General features: G+C 34.0%; 1 protein-coding gene across 5 annotated transcripts in view; it reads right to left on the reverse strand.

Moving 5' to 3' along the window:
• The window catches only part of KCNT2 (potassium sodium-activated channel subfamily T member 2), a 361,260-nt gene that overhangs the window by 38,752 nt on the left and 297,211 nt on the right, over window positions 1-25,297 (reverse strand). For 2 of the 5 annotated variants that reach the window (XM_028104755.2, XM_088029032.1), the window contains 4 exons: window positions 16,939-17,040; window positions 13,011-13,094; window positions 12,027-12,155; window positions 4,830-4,850 (listed from right to left, as the gene is read on the reverse strand). In XM_028104755.2, the coding sequence (XP_027960556.1) occupies window positions 4,830-4,850; window positions 12,027-12,155; window positions 13,011-13,094; window positions 16,939-17,040 (336 nt within the window). Of the gene's footprint in view, window positions 1-1,923; window positions 1,975-4,829; window positions 4,851-12,026; window positions 12,156-13,010; window positions 13,095-16,938; window positions 17,041-25,297 lie in introns of all 5 variants that reach the window. The other 3 variants (XM_028104754.2, XM_028104753.2, XM_088029031.1) reach the window with 2 other exon arrangements.

Raw genomic sequence — 25,297 nt, forward strand, 5'->3', positions numbered from 1 at the left:
GACTTGGAAGATATAAATATTCACATTCTTATGTAAAGAATCTATACAAAACAGTATTATTGATCCAAGTATACTGTTGCTTACATATCACCACTCCTTTATGAAAACCTAGGTGACCCAGATCAACTTTATAATTTTCCATTTGGCTCTGATTATTTTATAGACTCTAGCAGCCATTCAACAACGGGCTGTGACTAAAGGCTTAATTTACTTCCTATGGCCATCCAAAGTGAAAGAATGATCTCCATGCAGTTTAACTTAAGTGGACAGAAAGCCATGACTATGTAGTTAAATTAAATCAAACAGACTGGATGCATTTAAACAGCTTCTTGCTAATAAGCATGCCATTGAGATTCTTATTAAGTTAGAGTAAGTAAACAATGCAAGTAAGAAATGTTTTCCTGGGGATAGAAATGCACAAGATAAGAATCAGAGCCAGAAAATATTTTAAAAGAATTGTAAAATAAGGTAAGAAAAAGATCCAAGAGTAAAATTTCTGTAAGAAAGTGAAAGAAAATGACAGATGAGCCCAGACTTATGGTGTGTGTGTGCATGTGTGTAAATTAGAGTGCATTCGAGGTTAGTGAATATATCTATGTTTGACTAATATTACAAGGTATTTACTTATCCAAATTACAAGAACACTTACTATTATATTATTTATAAATGTAAGTGTATTGAAACAAATGTTTTCTAAGGGAATGCCATCCACTCAAAGCGATGTAGCAGAGAAAACTGGTGAAATAAGATCTATGTTACTCTATGTACTTTGGCCCAGAATTGTTTGCGATTAGCTATGAACAATTAACACATATCTGCCCTTTTTTATAATTTGTGAAGTGATAATCATATGCTTCCTATTTAGTCTTCACTTTGCTATGTGTTGAGAATGGACCATTTCACACACAGCTAGTAAAAAGAAGAGCCAACATTTAAACCCAGATCATCTGGTACCGAGTCCATTGCTATTTGGTCAGACAGAATAACTGAATAAATGATTTGTACGGGGAACAGGGACAGAAGGAGTATCGATAAAGAATGGCCAGAATATAGAGCAGTTTAAAATCCAGCAAGAAGAAATTTGACTTGATAAAATAGGCATCAAATATCCACTATATGCATCATGCATCATGTGAGTAAAGTAAGGAATATGGTCATTAATCTGTCTGTTCTATGTAAGATTTTGAAGGGAAGAGAATTTAGATATAGTAAATCCATCAAGAAGTAATTACATTTAAGAATAGGCATGAAATTTTCATGTTAGCTTTCTGAGAAATCATTCTTGTATGTTTACTGATGCACTCCAAGCATCTAGGTGGGTGCATCTGGTGCCTAGTGGTGCTCACTAAATATTTGTAGTTCTGGTAGATAATAAAGTGAAGAGGATCTGGCAGAAAATGAGTTTGTTCTTCATTTTTAGAAATTAGGACAGAAAACACAAACTTGCTATCGATAAACATAGAAGTAATAACTGAAACCACAAGATATAACAAGTATTCTGAGATCAAGTGTAGAAAAGGACCAAAAGACTATAAAACATGACTTTAGTAAATGCCTGGTTACTGTTCAAGTGTCATTTATCATGTTGATTCTCAACCAAGGCTTTTGAGGACCTCAAAACAGATGGTGGAAGAGAGATGTGGTTCAGAAATCAATAGAGGCTGCTAGGGTGAGACCCAGTGATTAAAAGAAGCTCTGGTGTCAGATAGTGATAAATTCTAAAAACCAGGTTGGCTACTTCCAAAGTTTTTGATATTGGTCAAGTTAACTTGTCTACATCTCTGCTTACTTAAAAATAAGAATAATATTGTATGCCATATTAGTTTCTGGTGAGGATTAAATAAAATAATAAAGTGCTTAGCATTGGGCAGGGATCAAGATTAAGGCTCTGGGTGAGACTAATGGCAGTGAAGCTTAGCCTACCTTCAGGTGGTTAACGGAGTATTTTCTGGAAACTAAAGATGAAGTCCAGTCCTAGAAGGGAGACAAAGGCAGATTGCTGCAGCTACTTGGAGTCTTGAGCTCCAGAGCCAATCCCAGGGACAATGGGTTAGGGAGAAGCCTTCAGATGAAGATCACATTGGCAGCATCTGAAATGAGCTGTTATAGGCAGAAACTGAACAGTAGAAAGAAGGGGAAAAGTTTAAGAAATAAACCAATAAAAACAGGTAAAGAAAGTAATTCATAATATGAAAACTGAGGATAAGAGAATTTTAAGATGTAGGAGGTAACGAACCCTGCTAAAGATTATATGATGTTTAAACAAATAAAAACTAATATAAAATACCAAGGATTTTGGCTTAAAGATTTATACTGATTCAAGAACAGGATAAATAGAGTAGTGGGGAAAAAACTGTGGAAGACACCGATAAGGAATAGAATAGACAGCATATACGAACTTTTCTCAGAGCTTAACAAGAATAAGATAAGAAAAAATTGAATGATGGGGAGTCTGGCTGGCTTAGTCAGTAAAGCATGTAACTCTTGATCTTGGGGTTGTGAATTCAAGCCTCCACAGTGGGTGTAGCAATTACTTAAAAATAAAAAATCTTTAAAAAAGATGATAAAAGGAAAAATTTTTTTGAGAACTGGGGAAACTTGGGTATATTTGAAGGTAAAGGGAGAGAGTTGATGGAGAGGAAAAAAAAAACCTAAAAACAAAAACTAGAGCTGGAAATGATGGGAATTGTTGTAGAAACAAATGGAATTACAAAGATAAATGTCTTCATATCCAAAATACAATTAGAGTTTCTTTTTTCCTTCATAAAAAGGATTGTAAGAAAAATACTTAGATTGGAAGACTCAAACTTCCCAGTTAATTAGAGGGAAGGCACTTTGCTTACACAGGGAACTGACTGAAGCATGTAGAGACTCTAGAATAATAACTATAAGAAAGAAAGCAATTAGTGGGAAAAAGTTCCAAGAGTCAACTTGCAATTGGCTGTCATGATTCAGAAATGAGCCAAACCTTTGCCTTCCTGCATCTGAAATGGTAAGTTAGAGAAAAGAGGTGATAGGGATGTGTAACATCTGAATAAAAAGTGCAGAACATTTGAATCAATACATAGAACTGCATCATAGTCAAAACCTACATCTAAAAGTTTCACTCCACTTCCAAACATAAAGCTATAAAGTCTTTAACCAGATGAAAATTCTGTTCTTTCTGGGACATAGAGTGAACCCCAGCAAGTGTTTCTACCATTGAGGACCAGGTCTGGACTTATACCTGAGAATCCCTTTAGGAAAGACAAGGTGAAACAACCCTGCTGTTGACATGTTACTAAAATATTTTATGAATTAATGCACGCCAATTCAATACCCTTGAGATTTTATTTGTACAGCTGGTCAGGTCAAATATTGGTATAAATTAAAAATTTAGAAATATATGTTGATCTTATTATAAAACATTTTCTAAAAAAGCAACAATAAAACTCTAAAATGAGTTCCTCAAACCCAGTATGTGCCAGGAATATGTTCTGTTTTGATCTAAAATTTTAATTTGCTCAACTTGCAGGCAGCCATGGTAGCTGAAACCCCTAAGCAGCTTCATGCCAAACAAACATTACATTTTCAATGTGGATCATGATAGGAGGAAAGCAATTCTCTAAAATGTTATTCATGCAGGCCCAAGGGAAGCTTCCCCGGTGAATATTTAGTAAATTTGGAAGGATTCAACATATAATAAAACAAAATAAGAATATTGAAAAATATAATAGAAGTATAGCTCATAAAATCAAAAATAAATAATTTGAGATGTTTAAAAGAATTTAATGAACAAAATTTGCATTCATTATATGGATTCCAATCTACGATGTAGGTAACAGTCATTACATCAAAAATGTGGATATTATGAATATAGAACTTTTCTCCAAAATCCAACAAGCTCAAAAATAGACTTGCAGCTTTATTTTTCTTTTCTTTTTCTTTTTTTAATTTTATTTTTCTTAAATCAATGTGTACTTTTAGATGGCAACTTTAGCACACAAGCTTTACACTTAATGGGCTAAATTCTACAATTGCTTTGACATTCAAAATGCAATTTTTAAAGTGGAAAATATTTATATTTGTAATGGTTTCATTAATTATATTTACACTTGGGAGTCTGCATTAAGTGCTAAGAACATAATGAATTATTTATCATAGTTTATATGAAGAAAATGGAAAATAAAATTAAAAATACAAATCCCATGAAGATAATATCATGGTTTTAGGAATATAAGTGCATGTATACATACATAATATACTGTTAAGAATTTTATTTTTATTGTAACAAATCAATTATTAGCCCAGGTCAATGTTATCAAACACTAAACTGATGGCTTCTTAATGACAATAAATTAAAATTATTAAAGAATAAATTCAACAATAAAAATTGTGCTAGAGAAAGCCATCCCAGGTCCTATTATTCCTATACCCCTTTCTAGGAGGACCAGCCTACATAGGAAGCATAGGAAAAGATAAGTTTCACATCCCATGACCGCCAACCCTTTTTTAGTCTCAGTTGCTTGCACTAAAGGTGGGTACCTCATTCAAGGACAGACAGACAATACACAGCCAGTAAGCAACAAGCAGGTAATGACACCACAGAGTAAAACATATGATTGGATTAATATACAAACATAATTTGAAGACAAACAGGTAAAATGAATTTACAATATTATTAGGGAAATACAGACACGCTAACTTGAAAATAGAACATTTACAACACTTCAGCTTAGTTGATTTGTTTTATTTTAACATCTGAAATACTGAATTCAATTCTCTTTCCCTTTAACGGCTCTGAATTCATATATTAAACTATTTGAGGAAAGGGAGACAAAAATACTTACTTGTGATGCTGTTTCTCGAGACTGACACAAAGGGAGGAAAAAAAAGAAACACACAAAATACAGTTTAAACAATGACTAAATAATACATACATGAAACAGCAACAAGGACAAAATATGACAAGTCCCCACTTAACACTTATAATACACGTATGTGTTTCATTATTTATTACAGGGCTTCTGAATAAAATTAGATAAGGAATAAGTTATTATTTTAGAAGTCTAGCAGAAAGTTCCTGTTAGATTATTTTTTGTCTGTTAGCTTAGTAAAATTCTCTCTCTAAGGTTTTGATAGAAAGAAAAAAGTGGTACTGGTAGAGAAAATAAAACAAATTGACAGGAGCTTATAAAGTGCATGAGAGAATACTTGACATAATTATTGGCATTCAATAACCATTATTGGCATTAATATCTGTACTGTATTAAAATTTAGATGGCATATAAAATCGTTTTTTAAAATTTAATATTTTAAATTTAGATATTGTCATAAGATTGCTTTCCCCTGATGTATAAATTTAATTAGTTTATAGAAATATTCTGAGCTTTCACCTTGGCTGTGAAGTCTAAAATTTGACCTTCCCAGTCACCATATAACTCTTAAAACATTGCTTGAGTGAATAATGGCAGAGAATGGGCAGCTAGAATTTCAAAACTATCCTATCTCAATCCTTATTAAAATAATTTTATTAATGTGATTTTGCAAAAGATAAACTAATTTCAGTAATACATTTAAAAATACTATGTTCCAGTTTAAAAGTAAAGAGTCAATGATTGGTAGATGGGAAAATCAATGATTATTCCATTATATCACATGCTTTAAAGTTATAAGATTTGCTATTATGAAAATGACCAAAAATCAGAGTTACATATTTCACAAACTTATTGTGTACATTGAAAAGATGTTGGTACTTCAATATGTTTTTAAATGATCTCTAATTTCTAGTAAAATTTTCAGTGGTTATAGTACACTTCAAGCAAATGTACACTGGAAAACTGGAGGTAAATACAGTTCCACATTTTCTTACCAAATAACCATAGGAACAAATATGTTTATTAATTTAGAATTTATCAGATTTTGGAAAGGTAGTACTGTACCATATACTGTATGGTAGGAAATGTCCCTAGCATTTGGATAGCATTTCATAATAAAAAATAATAAATTTAATAATAAATTTCACAATAAAAATAATAATATATCTGCAATGAAAAGTAAGAATATTCACTTGACATGGAGTAATATTAAAATTTCCCAAATAAAGTGAGGTAAAGTAAATTTACTGAGCTTTTTGGATTTCAGAATTATGGATAAAGGATTATGGACAGAAGTATAGCTCCTCTTTGTCATCAAGAGCTGCATTCATTAGTCCTTACGCCTCCTATGTTTTTGAACCAGGAGATTCTGATGTTTATAAAGAGTCCCTTAAACAGACATATGTAGATGGTGGTAGAAGCTCTGGCAAGGTGATGCACAACCATGTAAAAAGGGGCAGGATCCAGTGGCACCCTACAATATAGCTGTATCCATGGGCTGATTTTTGAGTCACTGTTTACACCTCCACTTTATTCTTTGTGCTTGTATGAATTCTCCTTCCACCAATATTCAACCCCCTAAAAAACTGAGATTGTATTCCAGGTCTTTTGTACATTTTATAATTTTAATTATAAATATTCTTTATCATCATTTGTCTTCTCAAAGACATCTGCTCAAAGTATTGACTGTTTCCCCTACCCCCACAGACAAAGCTAAATAGTTTTTTTTCTATACATAGAACATGATGTGGCATGAAATCCTGCATCGGCTTTTAAACTGTATTTTTTTAAACTCCATGAAATAAGGAAGCAAGGCCTAGTTTTTACCTGTGTTTATTCCTACCACGTTCTGATATGAAATGTTGGCACTTAATAAAAAATTATCCATAGAATAGGACAGAATTTAATACTTAAAAGTATAATCTGAAAAAATGATCAATGTCTAATGCAACTACCATATGACTATAAATCTATTAGTTGTTTTTATTAGTTATAAATACATTGTGTTGTCAGAAAACGTTACAATTTGTTTTGAAAAATAGAAGCTTCCACCATAATCATTTTTATTTCCCTAGGACACAACTACTTTTATCTCTTTTAGCTGGATATGTAGGTCTTTATCTCAGTTTCTCTATAACATGCTTGATTTTATTTTATTTTTTCAGTTTCTGCTTTCATCTATTCACTTCACACTCTGGAAGAGAAGAAATTAATCTTTTCCACCTATTCCAGTAACTTTGCCATCTCATCATTTCAAAATTGTTCAAGTGTAATTCTGGTTAGATCAAAATTGAGGGCATATTATGACTAAGTGCAATTTACAGATGAGCTATACAGGAAACATTGTTGCTATTAATTTCCTGCACACACTTTTTTGTTGGTGGTGGTGATAATATATTCCTAAAGTTAACGACTTTGTTATTTTTATAACTGCTTAATTATAAATGTACGTAATTCACCCTGAGATCTCTGGCAATTGTTTAATCTTTCTTTAAGACATTGAGATATGTAAGATATTCTATAGATTTCATCTTCCTGAAGAAATCTCTCTGAAATCCTCTAACCCATTCCAGGTTCCCTTAGGTCTGATGGTCTTTTCACTGCCATCCTGGGGATTTCCTTGGCTTCATATTTGTTGCCTGGATTCCATAAAATGTCTGGTTTCCTCCATACCATGACTCCTTTCTCAGTGTATTCATTGGTGGGAGTGGTTTCTTTAGGAAGCAGGCATGGTAGAATGTTTTTGGAGACAATGTTGAAATATGATTTATCCTACTCTTACACAAGTTTGATAGGTTTGGCTGAGTTTAGAATTCTCGTTTGGAAATATTCCCTCAAGATCTTGAGGGAATTGTTCCATTGTCTTTTGGCTTAGAGTGTTGCTGTTGAAAAATCCCAAATATATTTTGCATGTGACCTACCCCTTGCTCTCCTCCTGCACCTTCTCCTTCAATATTCTGAAATATTATGATGCTATATCTTGATGTGAGTCTATTTTAATTCATTACCCTGGGCATTTGGTGACCGTTCCCATTTGGAAATTAACACACTACTATTCTGGGAATATTCTTAAATTATGACACTGATATCTTACTGCATTCCTTCTGTATGGAAGTGTTATCATTCAGATCTTAAACCTCCTGGACTAGTCCTCTAATCTTAATTTTACTGTTTCCATGTTTGAATTTTTGCTCCAGTTTCTTGGTGATTTCCTCAACTTTATGATATGAACTTTTTTTTACCTCTGCTATCATATTTTCAATTCCCAAGGTTTTCTTTTTCCTAAATGTTCCTTTAGTTTCCTGGGGCACCTGGGTGGCTCAGTTGGTGGAGCATCTGACTTGATTTTGGCTCAGGTCATGATCTCAGGGTGGTGAGATGGAGCTCTGCATGGGGCTCTGCATTGGGCACAGAGCCTGCTTGGGATTCTCTCTCCCCCTCTGCCCCTCCCATCTCCTCCCTATCTCTCAAAAAAAAAAAAAAAAAGATAAAAATTCAGTTTCCTGTTTGTCTTTCATCTTTGCAATATCTTCTTTTTGTTTTTATTTTTTTTTAAAGATTTTATTTATTTACCTGACAGAGCACAAGCCAGTGGCATAGCAGGCAGAGGGAGAGGGAGAGGGAGAAGCAGGCTCCCCGTTAAGCAAGAAGCCTGACATGGGGCTCGATCCCAGGACCCTGGGATCATGATCTGAGCTGAAGGCAGTTACTTAACCAACTGAGCCACCCAGGTGTCCAAGTAATACCTTATTTTCTAATAATATTAATTCTAGCTTTTCAATATATAATTTTACTGATACATATTTGACATTTATAATTTTCAAATATAAAATCAGAGATATTTAGTAAATTTACCAAGTTGCATAATCATCACCATACATCAGTTTTAGAATATTTCCAATACCCCAATAAACCCCATTATGTTCATTAACTGGTTTCCCATTTCCTCCACCTCCCCCTGACTTAGGCAATCACTAATCTGCTTCCTGTCTGCATACATTTACTTTTTATGACATTTCATAAACATGAAATCATACAATTTGTATCTGCTTTCTTTCTTTCATTGAACTTAGTATTTTTGAGGTTCATCCAAGTAATAGCACATATAAGTAGTTTCTTTCTATGGATAAACAGTATTCCATTGTATGTATATACCACATTTTGCTTATCTGTTTACTAGTTGATAGACATTTAGGTTGTTTCCAAATTTTGGCTATTATAAACAATGATGCCAAGAACATTTGTATACAAATCTTTGGGTGGATAAATTTTTATTTCTCTTGGGTAAATACTTTATTTCATGTTTTGAAATTGTCTTCTTCCTCAATGATCTGACCTTCTTACATGTTTTTTTCCTTCCTATTTATTTTGTACCTTTGCGGTTCATTCTATTTCCCAACATAAAGAATTTTTAGTTGTCTTCTCCTACTTAAAAGTAGGGGACTAATAAAATTTATTGAAAGCTCTGGGTGAGATTCTTTTTATTGAGGTTCATGGTGACCACCAGATTACTGATTGTCCCATGTCTACATTTTTAGGCATTTCACTTGGATTGGTCAGATTCCCTAGAGAAGATCACTAATCTGCTGCTGAAGGGTACAGTATACAGAATATACCTTTCACTTAGCTCTCTGAATTTAGTGTGGTATTATTGCCCTCAACTGTCCCTTCAATCCACAGAGTATCTGTGTCCTCTCGCCATAGAAACAAACCTTCAGTCTTTGCCTGCATGCTACAGCTGTGTGAACTGTGAGGGGGAATGGGAATCTGACAGCTATTTATGCAAGAATATGTTAGACTCTTCAATTCTAATTATTAAATGAAGTTTCTATCTCCTGGAATCAGGTGTCTTTCTTTAATTAAAGTAAGAGAAAATTGGCATGTGGGGCAAAGATAAATCATCTGAATTCTAACGCTTGACTTTTCTTGAACCATCTGATATTTGAGAAAGGTGGTGGAATGTATGAGCCAATCTTTCATCTCATGAGAGACTTTAAGGTCTTATTCTTTATTTTTATATGATCAGGAAAAAAAGTTTTCCTCTTCATACAAAATCCAATGTCTTTGAGTTATTATTTAATTGATGTCCTTTTTTTAAAAAAAAAAAAGATTAACTTAAAGGATATTCACTTTAATGGCACTTTTGTAGCTTGTAAAACTATGATTGAAGATAGATACTGTTCTTCATGTTATCTAAAACCTTTTAAATAAGAAAACCGATTATATACGTGTTCTTTCAATAACAAATCTTTCTCAGTGTTAACTTTTATCCTTTCATGTATCAGACTATAATTACTATATAATTCAACAGTTCTATTTTTGCCTTACTTACCAGGAAAGCAAAAGTAGAACTCTGGCTCAACTGTAGCACTAAGTTTATTTTAGATGTATGATAACATTAATTTCTCTGTCTCTATTAATACATTGTGTTGTAAAAAATCTTGATGGTTTTATTTTTATCTTTAATTATTTAGGTTGCCTCAATTTTTACACAATAGGCAGAATATAAAATTTAAGTAAAAATATATGTGCCAAAAGATGAATTGAATTCAATATAGGAAGACATAAGTTATCTTTATTTAACTTAGTTTCTTTCCTTTTATCTTCCCAAGGATGTGTGTTTTTTACAAGCTAGAGTTTTGGAGATTTATAAGCATTTTATTGAAGGATCTTTTTATGTGATGGGAAGAACTGACCAAAATGTAATGTTAAATGCTCCATGATGGCAACACAATTATTGTCATCAATTATCCTCTCCCTACTATAATGTAAACAGCACACAACAAAGTCCCTTAAAAATATAAATTGATGACATGAATATTAACTTGACCAAGGGCAGAATTTACTATGTTCAAATTCACAAAGCCTATATATAAGATAAGAGCATAATAATACTCTGGTGAATGGAAACTTTCTTTATACTTAACAAGCTCAAATAAGAAGTGGTTAATTGCTTAGGTGTGAAAGCACTTGTCTTCTCTTAACCTTTAATCAAATAATAAATTTTTAGACACAGTATTCTTAAAATTTTAGGCATATTTAGCCAAACTATCCTACAAAGTAGCAGAGATGGCAATAAAGTTCCTTTTAGCATGCCTGATCTACAGTGAAATTGCTAGAAAGCATCCTCAGAAAAACTGAACAATTTCCTGCTGTCCTCAATATTACTTATTTAAATGTCAAACCATAAAATTTAGCAAGTAAACAAAAGTCCAGTCCTTTGCTCATATGCTTTCTATAAAGCTCTTTTTTGCTATATATGGATTCAGTGATTTTAATATAAAAGAGTTTAATGGTTGCATGGACTACTAAAGCGCAAATAACAGATCTGAGCCTCTTAGTTAACTTTGCATAAGACAAAAATAGATATGGCTAACCAAATTTTTGAGTAACTTCAAGATATTTGAGAAGAAAAATATTTCAAGAATACAAACCATAATTTATAGTAAACAATTTTATAAATATTGGTAGGATAGTGTATTTATCCAAAATTTTTATTTCATAAAAGAATCTAATTTAAAAGGTGATGTTTTTACCAAGGATAAAAAAACTATTTAGAACCACATACTGTGGCCAGATCAGTGTGGATGTTTTTAGCTGTATGAAGCCATTGGAAATTTTGTTCCATATTAACAGATTCTAGATTGCTTTTAAAAATACTTAGCTTTCCTCTGGGAAGGTCTGGTACTACTCCTGGGGTTTTACCTTGGCTTCAGTGTAGTCTTTAATCTAGAGTTTGAGAAGTGTGAATTTCAATGCTTACTAACTTTGTTTAACTGCCTTCCAAATATGTATATGTGAAATGAGGAGTATATTAAAAAGCTATATGGCTTGCCCTGAAAACTGCTTTTACATGTCAGAAGGTTACTTAAAATTAATTTGCTTCCTGACAATCTAGACATGCAAAATCTTAGACCTACAGAAGGCATTCAGAGCCCAAAGTTCACAAACTCTAGAAGAGTCCCTTAGCCAACAACATTTTAGGGAATTCTGATATAGTTTACTTCAACAAATACTTAAATTTTTTGCCCCCTGAGAACTGACACTGTGTGTTCAGAGAGCATTCTTTTTCACTTTCTGACTTTTTTTAGAAATCCATTTCCAGGATTAGGAATGGCTATATTCAATCAGATTAATCATTAAAACTGGAGTATTTTGGTATTTCCAAACCTCAGATGTAGCAAGTTTCTGAGATTCAGTCCTGTAGATTCCAATGGGAACGTCTCCGGTAGAGGAGCACAGCTTCTGGTAAAGTCTGGCATAAGTTCGGATCCACAGGTCATCCTCAGTGATTTTCATCTATAAGATATATGAGTTATTAAAAAAAAAAACCTCAGAGGTTATTTTTCATTTTTTAAAGGCTAACTGTATGAATGTTTTGAAATCTCAAAGTGACATTTCGTAAGTGCTCATGCGTGTACTGGACTTATTTACGGCACTCTACCTTAGCTTATCCCAGGGGTTCCACAAACTTCAGAAGACCAACTACTGAATTTGTGGCAGCACAACACTGTGCTAGTTCAATATCGGTAGACAGTAGTAGTCACTCGTAATTGGGAGATGTTGGAAAACAGCTGTAGACTTTTTTGAATGTTGCAATGACTACAAGCTTCCACTGGAATTTAGCAGACAGGGTCTGCTGATGCTACAAATTTTCAGATGCAAAAGACACTCCAGCACAAAAAGAAATTGTCCATCTAAAGTCCTAATAATGCTCATATTGAGAAAGGGGTGTAACAAAATGAGCCTAGGGCTCCCAGACAGAGGCATAAGTACTAGTCCCCCTTTGCTTATCATAAATGTGAAATGTTGGCAAGTCGCTTCATTGGATACACTTGGATAAAGTATATTCATTTATAAAAAAACAAAGGGGGTGGGATTAACTTAATGGTCACTGGTTTCCTCAACAGTAGGGCATCCTATGTCAGAAATCATCAGTATCAAATGCCAGCTAGAAAAAAAACACTTGTTCTGAATTTTGTATAGAATGGCTGTTTTCATGATTAATTTAAAATAATGTTTTCTCTGAAAATTTTTTAAAAACTAAAAAACCGTGAAGATATTCTTTGAGCACATATTAGCCAAAGTACATTATAGATGGATTCCAGAAACATCTATTAGAGCAATCTTCTATTCCAGCAAATATTAACTTACAGAACAAAGAAACCCTGATCCCGGAGTAGTGTCCAATCCCAACAGAAGTCTGGTGATAGAAATCATATAATCCTTTACAAATGACTGCAATATAAACAACATATGTATTTATTATGTGATTGAAATGTACAGAATAGCTCAGTGAGAACATCTTACCATTTCTAAAAGGTTACTTCCCATACACATCATTAAACCCCCACAAAAAAAGGAAGTAAAAATCTATCTTCTCAGTGTCTTAAATACACAGGTACAAGTAAACTGTCCACGAAGAAATATGGGGAATAATTATTCACTAGGATATCCTGACATGCTTAAGTTTTATGTACTATTAGATATGATAAAACAGATTTATTTATTTATTTGAGAGAGAATGAAAGAGAGAGCACAAGAGGGGGGAAGGTCAGAGGAAGAAGCAGACTCCCTGCTGAGCAGGGAGCCCGATGTGGGACTTGATCCAGGGACTCCAGAATCATGACCTGAGCCGAAGGCAGTCGCTTAACCAACTGAGCCACTCAGATGCCCCATGATAAAACAGATTTTAATTAGTTTTTTTAATAACAAAAAACTATGAGCTAAAATAGAGAATATAAAAAAAAAACTTGAAAACTGAAATTTGCAAGGAGATATTCCAAAAGGTTTTTTAGGATTAAGCTCTTTGCTAGTAGAATAAATTTCTAATATTTCAGTAAATCTAAATATTAATGAATTAATAATTTAGTATTAAATATCATTATCAGACTATTTGATGTGCTAGCATATAAGATATATTTTGTTATATTGCTAGAACACTACTCAACAGAGTATTAAGTTAACAATGCTTTCAATTTCTTGAATTTATTCTTAGTTCTGAGTGAAAAGAAAAACTTTCAACAGATACAAGCACACTTCACCATAACATGTAATAATTATTTCATAGATTGTACGAAATGACTGTCTTGAATTTAATCTTCAAGTGTTAAACAAATGAAAAATTTAAATACTCATCTAGTTATTTTGCATCACAATGATTTTTTTAATACCTTTTAAAAAAATTTACTAGGCTCCTTTGTTCATTACTATTTTACCAACAGCTAGCATCAGAAAACTAAACACTGCCTTCTAAACAAGAACAAAGGAACCATATCCATTCCCTTTCCTCAGGCCAAAGAAAGGGCAGTTTGGTTTTGAGGTGTGTTAGTGTCCTAACATGAACTTACCAGAGGCCACCAAGAGGAGTGGTGACGGGCACTTTTCAACTTCACTTGTAACCCAATGTGTGCTAAAGAAGAGGAATTTTTAAGTACATTCTCAGACACTTAAAACTATTTTCCAAAATGAAAAACTGAAACTTCTCATGGGGAAAAAAAAGTCAACTGAAGATTTAGCAAATGACTATTATAAATTATTTTTGAGTTGGATGTGGTTATACAGCTGATTTGTTTGCTGCATTTGTCACTGATGCATCCCTTGTCTAGAGGTCATTTATCTTGTAACTTCATTAGGGCAAAGACAAGATGTTAGGAGTGAGCCAAAAAGACAAGGACAGCCCCACCCGTGCACTCAATCTCATGAGATCATGGAATTTGATCACAGAAGAATCTTTCTCAGTTTCACTTAGCATCTATTTAATTGTATTTTATTTTATTTTCAAAATTTTATTTATTTATTGGCGAGAGAGAGAGAGACAGCAGGGGGAGGGGCAGAGGAAGAGGGAGAAATGGGCTCCCAGCTGAGCAGGGAGCCCCCTGTGGGGCTTGATCCCAGGACCCTGAGATCATGACCTGAGCCCAAGGCAGACACCCAGGCACCCCCTATTTAATTGTATTTTAGATAATATTTTTTTTCTTCCCCTCTACCACTCCTCAGATAATACTTATTTTTTAATCATTGGTTTTCCAGCTCCATGAAGATGAAAATTAAGAAAATTATTAAAAATATGAAAGTGATCTGTGCTTCAAGTGGGAAGGAGAAAAGGGACTATTGACAAGATATTAACAAAGAAAAACAACGTTCTGGTAAGTTAAAAAAAAAAAGTACCATAAGAAACTAAACATTTTACAATGTGGAATTATTTACCACAAGGATAGGGTTGTGAGGAATCAAATGAAATGTGCATGGCCTGAAGATGAGGGTTCACACTAACTACCGGATAGTTTGTCTTTCTGAGCCCTTGTGTCTCCTCTATATATTGTGATTGATGATACTGCCTACATCATCAGTTTCTTTGAGGAAGCAAATGATATGATGTCTAGGATCATTAATAGTAAATTGTACAATTGTAGACATTAATAATAGTTCTTAAACATATAAACATCTATCCTCAAGAAGATGGGTTCAAATCACTAACCAAAAAATTAGATGGCATTTAGTATGTTTTAGTAATATATGCATACTTATTATATAAATTTAGGAATTATATATCTGATTTCTAATATTTATTTTTAATCAATAAATGAGTACTCTTTATCTATTTGAAAAAATGAAACAACATATCTTGTCTGACATCAGGCAAAGCTAAATAGGCAGTTACTACTTTGAAAATTATTGTTCTGCTTCACCCTTTCTGCAGTAGCTTCAGAAAAACTTAACTCCTGTTTGTGTACTTACAACAAAATAACATAAGGTAAAAATGAAGAGAAAGAAAGAACTATTGCGTTCCACTTCTGTAGAACAATTCCTCTTCTATTTAGTCCATCTTTTAGACTTTCTCATGAGATTTTATTTAAACATAAGATACCAGGGCTAAAAAATCTGAAAACCACTGGTGCATAATGACATCAAGCAGTTGACTGCTATTGACATAAAATCTTCAGTTTCAGCATTGTTCGTCAAACAATTCCTCCCCTCCAATCCCCTCTCTAAGAGATCAGAAGTATGTGTGTGGTAATGGTGTGTGGGGTGGAAGCCCCCCTCTTGGAGTGCCCAAATAATGTGTCTGGAAAGTTTAGGGTGAACAGGAGTGTTTATTCTCCTTTGCTGCGTTTGTTCCTGCACTCATCTGGCATAAGCAGATGGTTTGTGACATTGCTAGAGGCATATTCATGGACATAATTAGCCCAAAGGCCAGTAGAAAAGCTTTAGCCATCTTCAGATTAGTTTATTCAGCCAAGCATTGCAGAAGAGGGTACACAAAATACATAATCAAAAAGAAAATAGCACAACAAAATGTTCGGATGCTTAATTTGAGATTAAAATTACCAAATAATTTAAAACTCCATGAATATCTGTTTTCTCTTAATAGAAATACTTATAAATTGTCTGATTACTTGAATCAGAGAATATGATATATTAGTGCTATTCAGTATCTGGTAGTGTTAAAAAAAGATTAAAATATATTGGTGCAAAATAATATCCCTATAAATTTCTTAGCTATGATCAAATGACAATTTTATTTATTTATTTATTTTAAGTTTGGCATTCAGGAACAAACTAAATGGTTCTTAGTTGTTGCAAAATCTTTTTATATTTTTTCTAAAGTAGGTGGTAATTAGTGGATATTTAAAATATCCTTGGTTTATCAGTTTATTGACATCATTTTGATGTCTTATTTTTTTTAAAATGTGCATTATGAAGAAGGTTGTCTTTTTTTTTTAATATAGTCATTTTGTTCTTACCTTCTTTTTTTACTCTGGTAACACGCTTACAGTAATAAGCAAAATATATTAAAATGTCACAAAAAACACTGTAGGACACTGATGCTAAAGAATGCCTAGAAATTATTTCATAGATTACTCTGAAAAATAATCTTTGATTATTCTGAAAAATTTCCTTACACAATGTTTCATAGGCACATTTGTCATTAAATACACAAAATGAAACACTGAATTACTTCCAGGGCCCATTATAAGTTAACAGCTCCATGAGAAACACTAGATGTATTATTCATTTAATAAAATTTAAATTAAATTAGAATAAACATTTTAGAGAGAAAAAAAGAAACACCGCATACCTGATAGAGAAGAGTGTCCAACATACTGATGCTAAACACCCTCCCAGCAGCAAAAGGCAGTCGAAACATAAAGGCCAAATTAGAACCTTTCTCTCGTTCTTTCTGTTCAGAAATGTGAAATAGAAAAATTTGTGAGGGCTCTATATTTTATGCTTTTCTGCTTAACTTTTCCTGACATATGTGAAGAAGATATTTTCATTATATAGTTGTTAGGTATGAATGTGCATTACTTCACACATTATAGTAAGTATACATAGCTGTATTTTTAATATGTCCCTTTAATGTTTATAAGGAAGGCTAAACTTCTCATACCCTAAATATGTATTCACTCTTTTTAATAAAGTTTTTATTTAAATTCCAGTTAGTAAACATATAGTGCAATATTAGTTTCAGGTATAGAATTTAGTGATTCAACACCTCCATACAACACCTGGTGCTCATCACAAGTGCACTCTTTAATCCCTATCACCCACTTAACCATCCCCCACCCACCTCCCCTCTGGTAACCATCAGTTTGTTCTCCATCATTAAGAGTATTTACTCTTCATAAATATTTCTGCAAAGGACTTGAGGTAATATAATAAAAGGAACAAACACAATAAAAGCATTTAATAAGATGTAAAAAAACAAAAAAAGCCTAAAGCCACATAACATATCATAACACCTGGAAGTTTTGCTTTTGAATATTCTGGATATTCTGAATATATGTAAGGACACAAAAATAGGCAGGTAGAAGCCACCATATCCAGTGGCTTCCAACTTTCTCTCATCTGAGTTTTCGTTTCTCTAAATGCCTTTTAAGTTGTGTCAGCCACACCAAACTGCAACTGCGACTAAACTCTGTAAATGCCAAAAAAGAAAAAAAAAAAGAAGAAAGAAAGAAAAGAAAAAGAAAAGAAAACAGCGTGTGTGCATAATATTGCAGTGTGTGGGAGTTGCTTCTGAAAAATTCCGTTGCTATTATCTTCCATTAATGAATAAAGACATGAGAGTAAATGTTTGTGTAAGATTGTAAGGAGTTTCTTAAGAATCCAAGTTAATCTTGTACTTAGCAAACAGTAATCTCAAAAATGCTGGTTTTATTTGTTGCCAGTTTTACTTGGAAAGATAGATACAGCTAAGCAAATAAAAAAAGCAGTCCTTGTTCTTTGAGGCAATGCAAGGAACCTCCTGTTTCCAATGTAGCAAATTTGGAGGCTCCTCAAGAGAAGGAAAGCCTCCCATACCCAGATTTTAAAACTGTGTGCCATAGAGTATTACTCAAGGAACGAAAGAGGGCTACTCTTGTTGCTTGTTGTGAAGGCAAGAGGGTGACTGGACCTCGAGACATCCCCTGGACAAACAGATGAGGTTGGGACACAGCCTCAGCCCTTCCAAGTAGCAAGAGGAGTTATTCCACCACATCTATCACATCGATGTGGTTGAGAAGACTGTCTAGACTATAAGAATACCCTCACTTGAGATTGTAGGGAGAGAAGAAAGGGTAAAATAAGCAAGTGGTGCCCCCATTTTTGTCTGTTTCCATTATATCATAGTATAGTCTTTAATTTAGGAGCCTAGGTGTCAAGAATGCTTCGTTTGAACAGTACACATAGGTTGTTTGTAGATGACTTCTCCGTTCCTCCTTGCATGGACTGTTGTGGAGTCAGATTGGTTGTCTGGTGAAATACTAAAATTCTTTCCCCGGATTCAGGTTTCCTGTCAGTATGGATAACATTCTCATCTTGGAGAATTCACTGTCCTTATTATCAGTTCTGTAAGTCCTCCCCACTCTCTAAATGTCTAGTATGCTTCACACCCTCAGAAAACCCTTTCACAGCCAAGGATGCTGCTCTTCTGCTTGTGTGAATAATTCTGCATTTGTGATTTACTCTCCTTTTTTATTATTAACTTTCCTTACAGTAGAGAAAAAACACCAAAGATCTTACAAACACTATTTTCAAGACCTACTAGTTTTAAAGTTACATTAAAAAGTAAGAGCTCAAGTGACTCATTTCATCCTGATGAGAATACATTCCACAATTTCTTTCTTTACTTCTAGATGATGAAGAAGTTGGATTAATTTCTTAAACTGCACTTTATAAGTGCCATTATTATATGTGGAAAAAAAAGAATTGCAGATGACTAATACTTAGTCTTACTGTCCATTCCAATGTGATATTGTGACAAGATCATTTATCTACCTCTCTGTATTGCAAAAGCAACATACAAGCTAGAAGTTTTATACTTTGGCAGTAGATAATCCAGATTGTAACTATAGATGAATTTCATTTGGCCCGCATATATTTACTGAGGTCTAATAAGTTCCAACATTTAACATAAAAGCCTAAATTTCTGATTCCTTTTAAATTTGGAAAATCTGATATCATAGGTCATGTCAACAACTGGCCAGCATTGAAAGCATCTGCTTCTTATGAGATTCATCCTTTCTTACATATGATTCACTTTATTTATCTGTATCACCTAATTGCATGGTCGCTCCTGATTTCCACTTTGGACGATGAGATACATAGTTGGAAATGAGTCAAGGGATCTGTTAGCACACGTCTTGTTTAGACAGTAACTTATATCAGAAATAACACAGTAAACTAAAAACACATTTACAATGTGTGTTAAATTAAGAAAAAAATAGAAGAAAGTTTCGGCTACAGAATATTCCCATGGATTCAGAAAAAAATGAAGCTGTGTAATCAAGAAACACTTATCCATGAACTGTTATACATCAAGCACTGAACTAGGTTGGTAGGATGCCGAGGTAATTAACAGAAGATTCCAGTTTTGCAGGTAATCAGTTTTACTTAGAAGACAGACTTAAAATCAAGCATGTACAAAACCATGTGATATGAGCCTGCAGAAGTCCAAGTATTAAGGAAGCCTAAGGAGGATGCAGATAGTGTCATACATGAAATGACATCATAGTTGAACCTTAAGAGACAAGTTTGCCAAATAGGAAGCAATCATGCATTCCATATGCATGATCTTATTATTTTTGCTTTTTTATAGAATAAGAGATTTAAAATATTTACATTTTTATTAACTTCAGTTTGGAGAAAAGCAACCACTGTTCTTTTTTGTGCTTTTATAAAACTATGAAATAAACTATGTGTATTTACTTTTCAAAAATAAAGGTAAGTTCTGTACTATTTAATGATGTTCAAAAGTTGTAACTCATAAAACGCAACTATAATTTTAAAAATTACTAAAACAGGCTAAATCAACAATAGTCCCCATGATGAAGGAAGGCCTGAAAAACAAAACAGCTTGTGAAATTCTGGTACCTCACTGAAAAGAGATGAAGAATTAGAACCACCTAAACTGTCTGCAGAGCAGTTGGCAGTCCCCATTGGGGGAAATTTTGGAACAGACAAGGTTAGAAAATAACCTTGACATAATAAAGGAGAAAATCCAATCCGTTTGACTAGGTTATCAGTGGAGACGTGATGTTTTAAGGGGTACTTGAAAAAAGAGTTTGCTTTACCTTCATTAAGAATAAAAGCATCATTCAAGAGACTAGTTTTAAGTAAGGAAGCCTATGAGGTTAATGGTAATATCTAAATATACCCAAGTCCTTGGAAGATAAACAAAGGGTGCATACATTTCTTGTGGAAGTTTTATGACATGAAGGGCTGTCGATGAAAACTGGGCCATAATTTTGAAAAATTAACAGGAGTTCAAATGAATGACTCATTGCTGTCTAGACTATTTTTTGGTTTTCAGACTACTTCCAAAGGATTGTTGCATATGTTTTGCTCCTAAAATACTGATTAAGGGGGCGCCTGGGTGGCTCTGTCAGTTAGGTGTCCAACTCTTGATTTTGGCTCAGGTCATGATCTCAGGGTCGGGGGATCGAGCCCCACACTGGTTCATAGACAGTCATCTTCTCCCTGGGTCCTCACATGGTGGAGGAGCTCTTTGGGGTCTCTTTTATAAAAGCACCAATCCCACTCATGAGGGCTCCACCCTCATGACCTACTCCCTCCCAAAGGCCCACACCATCACATCAGGGCCTAGGTTTCAATATATGAATTTTAGGGAGGGACACAAGCACTCAGCCTATGGCAACTTTGGACATATTTATGAAATCATAATACTATGCACATTCTTAAGAGATAAATTTACATATTAAAATAATTATCCACATAAATAACATTTTATCACTCCTCTAGAGTGGATCAGGTAATGCTTTTCCATATTTAAAGGAAATAGAAACTAATATCAATATTCTCTTCAAATTCTTTCCAGACAGCCTTGGGAAAAGTTAAATATTTTCTTAAAAATGGGATAAAAAAATTTCCTAATGAATCAAATCCAGTGTAGGCAGATAGCACCAAACTCCCATTCAGCCATTCTAATGCTTCAATTATGAATAAAAGGTAGTCCAACCTGTTTGGACAGGAAAAAAAAAAAGTAAGGTCAAGTGTTTTTGTTTGTTCCTATATATCTATGCCTCCCATCAAATTATAAATTCCATGTATTTATTCTGTTGGTAACCTCTAGCACTGAGCAAGGTATTTGGCTCATTACAGGTGCTCAGTAAATATTTATTGGTTTGAATTTAAACTGAGAATATATAAAATTTGCCACTTGTTTACACAGTGAATATATTAAAAAATAAATCTGATAGTCTCACTTATTTCTCCCAGATGCAATCTCCAACTTTTAACATTTTGCTCTATCATTGACTACAAAGTGATATGATTTACAGACATGACTCTCTGCATTCTGACACCGATTCTTTGACACCAACTGGATGTCCTACAATTCAATTCAATTATGACACTACCCAGAGTTGGCGCAGACCCCGCAGGTTAAGGGGCTCACTCCCACAAGACGACTCCCATTTCAGACACCAGCCACAAGTCCCAGATGTCTCCAAGACAACTGTACTTCTGTCCAGCCTGCTATAAATTTGGGGCTTCCCACAACTCCCTCAGTTTTGATAATTTGCTAGAATGTTCACAGAACTCGTGAAAATGCTATACTTAATGATTATCATTTTATTATAAAGAATGAAAAAAATGGCAGATAAAAGGTACATAGGGCAAGTCTGAAAGGATCCTGAGCACAGTAGCTTCTGTCTCCATGAAGTCAGGACGCACTACTTTCCTGGTACATCATTATGTTCACCTACCAGGGAGCTCTCCAAGTCTTTTTTTTCAGAGTTTTTATCAGTTTCATTCTGTAGACATGATTAATTAAATCATTGGCCACATGATTAAACTCAACGTCCAGCCCCTCTGCTGTCCCTGGAGGTTTGAAAGGTGATGAAGACGTTAAAGTTTCAATATTCTAATCACGTGGTTACTTTTTCTGGCTCTCATCCTGAAGCTACCCAGAGGATCCTCTATGAGTTGCTTCGTTAGCATAAAATCAGGTATGGTTGAAAGATATGAATAACAAAAGATACTCCTATTACTCATAAATTCCAAGGGTTTTTGAAGCTCTGTGTCAGGAACCAGGGACAAAGACCAAATATATATATATATATATCTCACTATTCATCTCACTTTTCATTACTTTGCTTCTTACATCAGTGTGTAATTACCATATGATAGCTCAAGTGTAATTATGATCATTATCGGGGAATGGTGATAGTTCAAAAGCAATTTTTTAAAGCAAATTGTGCCGTAAGCATGAATAAAAGGCATTTTTAAAAATGCATCAAAACAAGAGATGCAGTAAGTCTTTATAGGGAAATGAGATGAAAAATTCTCTTTTTCCTATTGATGTCCTCCTCTTCTCTGTTTTTTATTTCCTGTCACATTTTCTATATCCACTTAGCAGATACACTGTGTTTCTGATGCCTGCTACACTTATTTTGTTAGGGGAAGTGTCAATGACCCAACATAACCAATGACCAAACATGGGAAGTACTTTTGGGAAAACAATGGTAGTAATGGCAATATCCAAGACAAAAAAGGATAATATAAAACAAAACAACTCAAGAACAAAAGTGGACAACAACAAAGGGAAAATACAAGCTAAAGTTCAGATGTTTGGAAAATGTTTTGACAAATTTCATACATCTGTGGTATATTGCACGTGACAGAAAATGTGGACTGTCTACCAAAATCCATTGCCCTATTCTTCATAGGCATATGACTTGACTACATTTCCTAGTCCCCCTTGAAGTTAGTTGTGGCCAAATGATTTGAGTTCTAGCCAGTGGCATATTAGTGGAAGTCTATGTGTCACTCCCAGACCTGATCCATAAAAACCTCCATCTGTTGGTGTGTATATACTGTTATTTGCTGCCTTTAGTTGTACATTTCAAGAAAGACAGTAGCTCAAGCAAGAATTAATTTTGAGTAGAGACTAAAAGTAAACTGGGAGCTCAGAAATTAGGAGCCTCTACTATTTAAAAATTGTGCACTTCTAAATGCCAACAGGAGAGAAAACTGAAACAAGGCATTGAACGACAAAGTCCAACCCAGCACTATTGTCTCGATAACCTCAAGGTAGCTTCCAAAGAGATAGACAGATGCATGGGTTGAGAAGGCAAACAAATAAGGAACTTAAAAATTATATTTAAGAAGGAACTTTGGGGATCATCTGGTCATAAAAATTTATGGAAGTAAGTATAATAGAAGTTTATCAAGTTTTGAAAGAAATTAGCAGACTCCTCTAAGAAATCTTTAGACTTTAAAAGTTTGGGGGAAAAATGCTTTCATAAGCTTAAAAATTTTTAGATTTTTTTCAAACTTGCATAAGCAATAAGCAGGATAAAAATTCACACAGGCTGCAAGAAGTATGTACTCCCAAAGTGATGTGGATTAAAAACAGCTCAGGAAGAAGCTTGAGGTGAGACAAAGGTCACATAAAACAACAGACAAGGGAATTCCTCGAGACAGCAAATCTAAAAAAATAATCAAGGAATAATCAAGGAATTTCCTTTTCACAAGAACAGACAGGGGTCCTCAACAATCATTCATTCATTGCTCACATCATTGTCACAGACCAGTAATCGTTCTGTGCTCTCAGTTCTCTCCTTTTCCTAATGAAATTTATTATTGTGGATATTCTTCAGTGAGTGGTCTCTTCCAGAGAGTTCTTACAGATTATCACTTCCATTACCAGTGGCAACCAGTGTTCTATTAGAATTCAAGGTCTACCAGGAAACCACCCAAATGTAATCATCATACAAGTAAAGCAGCCAGGGTCAATGCAATCTAATCTCTCACACTCGTTCTAACAAATTCTAGCACTTCTTAAGTTTAAATGAAAACAACTTAGTGCCAAAAAAGTGTGTCAGGCAGCCGAGCTGTTGTTTGTTTCTAATTCAAAACCTTGATCTTTATCTGTGAAGGAGAAAATGCATCTAATTATAGATAGAATAAAAGGATATTCATAAATATGCTTGAAAGATTAAAAATCTACCTCTTCCTCAGCCAATAATAACTTTGGAATATCATTCAATACTAGAAATAAAGATCAATTTCTCAAGCCTAAAAATATCTCCTTGTATCCAGACTACAAATATAGAAAGATAATTACTAAGTTAGCTGTATTTGTATCAGATAAAAAGCACTGATTGGAAATGAACAGTTACTATATCATTGATGGCACATATGTTAGTTTATTAGGGCTGCCATAACAAAGTACCACAGACTGGGTAGTTTAAACAGCAGAAATTTATTGTGTCAGAGTTCTGGAGGCTGGAAATCTGAAATCAAGGTGTCAGCAGCATTGGTTGCTTCTGAGGGCTGTAAGCAAAGGATTTGTTCCAGGCTGCTTTCCTTGGCTCGTGGATGGCTGTCTTCTCCGTTTCTCTTCACATTGTTGTCCCTTTATATCTGTGTCTGTTTCTGTATCCAAATTTACCGTCTTTATAAGAACACCAGTTGTATTGGATTAGGGCCCACATCAACGGCCTTCTTTAATCTAATTACCTCTATAAAAACCCTATCTTCAAATAAGATCACATTCAGAGGTACTAGAGGCTAGGACTCCAACACATCTTTTTTGGGGGGAGGAATACAATTTAAGCCATAACAGCACTAAAGTCTAAAAAGTTTCTATGTGACAGCATCCCTATTTCAATGGATAAAATGGTAATAACTGAATTGAAAAGAATTTTCCATGGCTTTATAACCTCCAAACCAACTGGTTTCAATTCCAAGTACCCAAGCCCCTCTACTCCTTAATAATTAGAGAATATACTGAATTCCTCTACTCTTTTAAGGAAACATCTAGTATATGTAAGGGTAAATACAAATCTAAAAAATAAATGAATTTCCCTGATGCCAAAAGAGAAGAAAACTCCCTTCTTCCCCTTCTTTTTCCTGGAGCATTTCCTTTAGAAAACGCAGGATTGTAAATCCTTTTTATGTCGCTTTCAGAGGGATGCAAACCTTTTGAA

Source organism: Eumetopias jubatus, unplaced genomic scaffold, assembly GCF_037043125.1.
Source record: "Eumetopias jubatus isolate StellerSeaLion01/CBP00866 unplaced genomic scaffold, mEumJub1_p1.0 scaffold_12, whole genome shotgun sequence".
Classification (NCBI taxonomy): domain Eukaryota; kingdom Metazoa; phylum Chordata; class Mammalia; order Carnivora; family Otariidae; genus Eumetopias; species Eumetopias jubatus.